The sequence below is a fragment of the Primulina eburnea genome, chromosome 15 (assembly GCF_022965805.1).
Source record: "Primulina eburnea isolate SZY01 chromosome 15, ASM2296580v1, whole genome shotgun sequence".
In the NCBI taxonomy this organism is placed as follows: Eukaryota; Viridiplantae; Streptophyta; class Magnoliopsida; order Lamiales; family Gesneriaceae; genus Primulina; species Primulina eburnea.
Window position 1 is genome coordinate 10,724,514 of NC_133115.1, and position 7,566 is coordinate 10,732,079.

The following is a 7,566-nucleotide window of genomic DNA, read 5'->3' on the forward strand; positions in this document are numbered from 1 at the left end:
TTGGGTGCTAGGGTTTTTATTTTAAGACGTACTTAAAATCAAGTCTCCCCTTAATTAAGAAAGGTTTCCGTCCCCACACTATGTGGGGATAATGGGCGTGGTCGGTCGTTGATATATATGTAATATATTAATTCCCTATTGAATCTACTTTCCTGGCCAAAGTGTCCTTGTTAGTCCTCGAGATTATGTCCATCAAAATCTTAGCCTCATTTTTCTTTTTTTAATTATGTATGAAACATTGTGATAGTTTTAACAGAATAGAATTAATATTTTAAAAATTTTATATTGTAAATAGAATTTTAAAGAATTGATATTTTAAAAATTTTAAATTGTAAATAGAATTTTAAATTATTTTAATGTGTGCTACTGACAAGAGCAACACGGATGGAATCTTCGATTAATAATAATAAAAAAATTGTTTAATATACAATGGAAAAAAAGGGCTGCCACTCAAGTAGACGTGCATAGATAGATATAGGAACAATCCAGTAAGAGAAAAAATCGAATTGACTATTTTAGCCAACTTCATTCATTATAGTCCACGAACGAGGAATATGGCATGAGACATAGTCCCTTCTTCTTGAGGTCAAAATAGGCATTTTCCCTCTCATCCACATTCATGCTCTTGCCACTTTTCCCTTCTTCCCCAACTTGCTTTCCCTGGGAAAAGAAAAACATTTATTTACAAGCATAAAAATCTTTCTTCAATTTCATTTTTTTTTTTAAAAAAAAACCTTTCTTCAAAGGTGCTTAAGTTACTGTTCTTTTACCTTAATTTGGAAAATAAATTCGACACATTATCAATTTCACATAGAAATCAATATATATTTGGACGTTGTAAAATTTCAAGAATTAAGGTTGTAAAATTTGAAAGTTTCGTATACATTTTGAGAAACTCTACTTGCTTTAATTTATGATACATTGAGAGAAATACGTTTTTGGGTATAAAATATGAAATGTTATCACATACATTATGGTTAAGTGTCAATATAGGATTAATGAAAAGGTTATTTTGGATGCTTTCAAGCAAAATCGAAGCAGCCATATTGATTCGATGCGACACGCACTGGCTTGTGTAATGCCAATGACAAAAAAATGTTAGAAATTGAAATACCTACGACAAACTAAATTTGACAATATAGATGATGAAAATCGTAAAAACAAAAATACGTAATCAAAACGTCGAGACCATGTGACAATTACCATATTATCCTCGTTTGTGTTATAGTTGTTCTCTACCTTCATCTTCATCTTCATCTTCCTACCGCTAACCTATATGATCAATTTGCGGGAGAATTTTAGACATACGACCAAATCATCACAAAATAAAATCTTCAAAATTTTGAAAAACAATACTCCCATATGATCCACCTTGGGGCTGTTGGCCGGAGAACACGCTGTATCTTCCAAATCATCGTCATTCTGCCAAAAATACTTCTTCCTATTACTCCTCCGGTTCTTTGAACTCGGTTTCTTGACTTTGTCGGTGTTTTTATGATCGAACGATCCAGTCCAAGCCGCATCCGAGACCAAGGACGGATTCGAACAATAATAGGTGTCTTCTGTCTGGTTCATCTGTGGAAATTCATCCAAGTAAGCAGACCAACCACTGTCCTGATCGTGAGACGCCGGCATTTGGTTATAGGATGAATTCATATGGCTATCCATTACTGATTCTTAGAAGAAATGTGTTTGGGATTGCGAGAATTTATTTATATATGAAGAGCAAGGTGGTCAAGTGGTTGTTGCAGCCTGCACGTAGGAGTTTTTTAAACACTAAACTTATTTTATTATGGTATTGGAGTAGAACTTTGGACGTCATGAGTTCAAACACATGCACACAAAGTATCATGATCATTTTTTTTTATTATTATTATTTAAATGATGGTTGAAGTTTTTTCGTTATCATCTGATTTCGAACTCAGATTTTTTCCCGTATCAAAACAGTGTTATGTCTTTGGACCACAAGTATCAATGATAATTTGACAGTACCGTTTGTATGCGATTAGATTTTTATATTTAGGCATATTAGAGACCATACGTAGTACTTTTACGATTGGATTTATAAATTTCAAATTTGTTGATTTGTTTGAATGAACTAAATTCAAAAGATTTCAAATACATTTCATTCCAAATTAAGCATTTTTAATAATAATTATGAGAGGTCGGTTTCATATACAAATTAAGATATGTGTCATTTGAAATTCATTTTTGAGCTCTTTTCTGATCAAATGAAATCCCTTTCTTGAAATATCCAAATTCAACATGAGGATCTTGTACTTGATAATATAATATAGATATTATTATTGACAAAGAGAAAATATATAATAAGAATATATTGACATGATAAAAATGACCGAACCCGGATAAAAACCTAGAATTGAATAATAGCTAGAAAATTTGATCGAAATTAGGAAATTTGTGTACTGGAAACATAAGATACTTTGAGTTATATATTAATAATCATCCAGAAAATTGGGTGATTTAGATATATCATTAAATCTAGAGTATTATTATAATGAGAACTTTTGGGCCAGTGATATATTAAGGTTTGAAAAATGGAGAAAAAGGGTACCCACAATGTGGAATCTTGGAGTAGGGGGCACACGAAGTTGAGACAGTTGAAAAAAGCTCAAGGGGATCGAGGTGGGTGACCATCACTATCAATGGAAATAAGATTGCCTCGTACGTGTATTAGTTTATATAATTAACCTTTTTTTTATTACAAATTAAATAATTTGGAGTGAGGATTGGTAATGACTATATCTTTAATGTGTTTTTACTTATTTATATTTATCAAACAGATGGTGTCCAAATATAAGGTTGGCAGATGGCACAACGGCTGCTATTGTTAATGTAAACAACGAATACAAGTTTTAAAGATTTGTAGGTATTTGACCCAAAATATTTTTAGTATGACCTTGGCGCACTAGGGGCATACCACTTGCTTTAGATATAACAAACAATACATGCTCGACATGTATATAATTCTTAAAAGAAAAATAATTTCTTTGGCACACTAATTAACTTGTTTCATTTTGAGTTTTGGTCTACTGCGTATTCAATATTTGGTTTTTGTTTCGTAACTTTGATTTGATTTGATTTTTTTTTTTTTTTGGCTTTATATCATATTTCTTTGAAATGCTGACGTGATACAAGGAATTGTTGACTTGTTTATCGCCGCACTGAGAATATAATCAAAATAGTCGGATAATAAAAATTAATGCACAAAGACCAAAATTTGGCTGAGTTAATGGACTAATTTGTGTGAGGCTCCGGTTATCCAACAAAAATAAATAAATATTTTTTTTGGGATTAATAAATTATAAGTGCCCGTTTTATTTTATTTAAATTTCAAAACAATATTTAAAGTATCAAATTTTCAATTTTGTGAAATTAAATTATATTGACAAACTGGCAACATCTCAACTGTATTTTGACTATCTCAAACAAAAACACAATTTCTAATAATAGAAATAGGCCTACAGTCGCTCTCAATCCTCGTAAAATCAAAATAATTAACCTCAACAGATACCAAGCAGTCACGGTGTCTTAATTTGAAAATGAATACAGAGCTTAACATTTTGTAGAATAAGAATGAAATCAATTAATTTAAACGTTGATAAATTTATTCCAATAAAAGTTTCAAAATATGGTGACCCGAGCTCCCGCAACTTCTCTACTCTCAATCTCATAACCTCCGCTTCTCGACATATCCGCTATACTCCACCTAGAGTGTTAGAATCAGAATTTCGGATTTTGATAAATAAAGCTTTTGAATATTGCAGAACTGGTCGGCTCAACTGAATTTATACGAACTGAAACTATCTAAACTGAAATTGTTCGAACTGATAATTAATTAGTTAAATAATCAGAGACAATGGAACTGATTGAATCCAACTGAATTTGTAAAGATAACTTAACCATAAGTTCGAACTGATCAATTATAAAGTCAGCTCAATTGATTGTCTATATAGTCAATTAACAATCATTTTGACATGTCATCAGTTAAAGCATAGCCAACAACCGGAAATTTGTACAAAAGCAGACAGTGACTCATAGTAGGAACGCCGCATATCAAAATGTCATGGTGTACTATCGTCAGAAGAATGTTGAAATATTTAGAAAGGGCAAATCAACAGATAAATATTAATTAATACATTCAATGTTACCGTTGAAAGCAAAGCCTATAAAAAGTCGAGGAGTTCAGTCGAGACAAGAACTTTTGCACAATTATTCTAAGTTAATTTTGAATTCAAGCATACAAGTTCGGTTATGATATTCATAAAGAAAATCTCACCTTTAATAGAGATAGTTTATAGCTTTCAGGCTATCATCTGAGCTAAAGCACTAGCACATTACATTGTTGTATACGATCTTCTCAGATCAGTTGTGTTGATAAAAGAAAATCAGTTGTATACTGATAAATTGTAAAGAGAACTAAGAGTTTCATTTTGGCAGTATCTAAGTCTAAACTGAAGTGGGTTATTACAGCTTTTGTAATTAATCAAAATCTTTTAGTGAAAAACATATTCTTGTGATAGAAGAGGTGACGTATGAGCGTTTGAAGCCTCCGAACATCCATAAAATCTTTATGTTCTTTGTTTCAGTTATTCTTTGAGTATTCAATCTATCAGTTAGTTTATTTCCGCACTTGTATTAGTTAACTGACTGATATCGACAACAAGATTCTTGAAACCGATCATAACATAGAGTATTCCCACACAATGTTAGAGTAGGTATCCAGCGAGCCAACTTGTCGCTTGAGATTTTATTGACTATAACGTAAAAAAAAAAACTTTATTTTAATAATATTTTACAATTTTATTCAATTATGACATTAATTTTTATCTGTATACTCATGTAAACAATATAGATAAAGTCCTTGAATCTACAATAGGTACTATGAAATCTGTCTCGCAACGTAAAATCATGAAAATCATTAGGAGGTGTACCGTATATCCTAAACAAGTTCCTGATCCTATCATCCATCTAAAATAAAGATAAAGGTAGCTTGAGCTTGAGACTAGCATCTGTGATGTAAACGCAATGTTTCATTGAACAAGGCATGGGGATATCCAATCATATAGATGAGTGATCATATGATGATGCACTGAACAACCATCTTTCGGACTGTCCAAGTGGCTCTCACTTGTCAAATGGAATAGTCTGTGGTTATGGTTATATACCATTAGTCCTTTTACTCGGGACAATGTAGGGGCTATACGTACTAGCAAGTACTTTGATCTGTTTACCTACTCCGTTGAGGGTCATCAGATGGAGAGGTTGGGTGTAGTTCCAAAATATGTAGAAGCAAATGTATTGTAGTCATAGATTCACCAATTGATTACGGGTGAACATATCTTATGTGATCTGATGAGTTAATAAAACAAGGAGTCTCTGTCTAGAGAAAGAAATGTGCTTTAGGGAAAAGTGTTTTCCTAGTTACACATACCATGCCACTATTAGTACTTAAAGATAAATCACATCGTTATCGCATTCATATGAACCTCTCGATACACTAATGGTTGAAGATTCGATTGGGATATATGTGATGAAAAGACCATACTGCACGCTAACCATGAATTAAGGTTCTTGGTGGCACTATCAACGATACCTATGGGATCATAATGCGATGCTACTAGACGCTCTTACGATGATGTGATGGGTCAAATAAAAAATGAGTTCTAGCATTCTTGATAAAAAAGTTGATGAAAAGAATGAGTGTAGCACCCTTACCTGAGCCCTACTAAATAGACTAATAAACATGAAACATTAAAGCTTAATAACAACAATTAAATAGCGGAAACCAAATACTTAATCATATTACAACCCAAATGAAGACAGAACACTAACAACAGTATTAAACATTAATACAACCATAACGAAAACATAACTATTACAGAAAACCTCCACTGGATCACCACCGAAAACTCAACTGCTCTAGCCACTGCCCTGGTCGTCCTAACCGTCCAACCTAAGACCTGCCCCGTGGAATGGGGTGCCCAAGATGAAAACAAGGACGTGAGCGACAATCCCCCAATACGAGAATGTACGAGTAGACAAACTGATATGATGCATGCAAAATGAAATATGCTCGGATATCAAGGATCAAGTCAAGAATCTCATGCTCAGTCTAGAGGCGCCTGAGTGTGTAGTCTCTGATCTGCCCTAGGCATGTTTTGGCTCCCACACTCATCATCAAGACGTGGACATACAATGTCCAGGTCATCAGAGCCTGCGGGTCACGTCTGACACCGTAGCTCTCGATGCCCCATCGTCTACAATACAGAATAGAGCTGAGCGGCCCCAACAAACTGAGGTATATCTCAAAAGATATTAGGCTCAACATTATATGTCATGCATAATATGCCAAAACAGTCAAACATGTATCATGAAACAGATAAATATGCAGCATATAAGTGTGTATACTACGCTTGGATATCTGAGTCAGTACATTATGTACCTCACTAAAAAAATCTGACAGAAAGCTCTGAACCTAGACAATACCAACATAATGAAATCACTATCAAACCAGAACGAATATACTACAAGTTCTCCCTAATGATCCTTAAGTCACTATCTAAGGATTTAGGATTATACCTGCGTCCGTCGTCAGCCTGCTGATGATGTCTCGATCTCAGTTCACCGACCCCTCCTCGAGTCGATACTAGCTCCGAAACTTCCCGACACCAAAGTGCCCTAGAAACTGACTAGAAACTATGGTATAACTAGAAATCTTTCTGAAGAATGCGGTGAAGGAAACAAAGTAATTCGGCTTCTATTAATAGGCTGCATCCGGACTATTCCAGAAATTCCGAATCAATCTTATCTGCCACGTGTCAGAATCTCATTGGTCTAGGTGGATTTCTCGAGATAATAAAATTTGAAGTAGATCGGGTTATCCATTTAAAATCCGGTGGATACCAACAACTTAATTCCGGATTATCAATTTCTTAATAATACTTGATTACAACTCATTAATTATCTCTTAATTAATACTTCATTCAAAACAAGGATTCGGGTCATTACATCCTCCCCTCCTTACAAAGATTTCGTCCTCGAAAAAAACTGAAGTACAATACAATTGAATAAAATACAACTAAAAAAATGTGGATACTCTGAGCGCATACGACTCTCTAACTCACAAGTCGCTTCTGCAGTACCTCGGCGTTGCCATTGCATTAGAACAAGTGGAATGGTCTTGTTTCTGAGCTTTTTCTCTTTCCTACTCAGGATTAAAAGTGACTGCTCGACATAAGTCCAGTCTTCTTCAAGTTGAACATTTGTCGGACTAAGAACGTGAGATTCATCTGCTACATACCGTCTTAGCAACGATACATAAAAGACATTATGAATGCTGGACAGATAAGGCGGCAAAGCCAATCGATACGCCAAATTTCCAACACATTCCAAGATCTCAAAAGGTCCGAGGAATCTTGGGGCTAATTTTCACTTGAGTCCAAATCTCATCACCCTGCGGAATGGTGAAACTTTAAGGAAAACTTTTCCCCTGACTGAAACTGTAGAGGTCTACGCTTGGTATTCGCATAACTCGATTGACGA

The 7,566-nt window shown here is 34.2% G+C and overlaps 1 protein-coding gene across 1 annotated transcript; it reads right to left on the reverse strand.

Annotated features, from left to right (window-relative positions):
- Positions 1 to 438: 438 nt before the first annotated feature.
- LOC140815040 (vascular-related unknown protein 1-like) lies at positions 439 to 1,866 on the reverse strand. Its single transcript, XM_073174146.1, has 3 exons — positions 1,372 to 1,866; positions 1,204 to 1,272; positions 439 to 660 (listed from the first exon to the last, which is right to left on the reverse strand). Exons 1-3 carry the CDS (start codon positions 1,666 to 1,668, stop codon positions 526 to 528), a joined length of 501 nt encoding a protein of 166 aa, XP_073030247.1. The 5' UTR covers positions 1,669 to 1,866; the 3' UTR covers positions 439 to 525.
- Between the last annotated feature and the right edge of the window lie 5,700 nt (positions 1,867 to 7,566).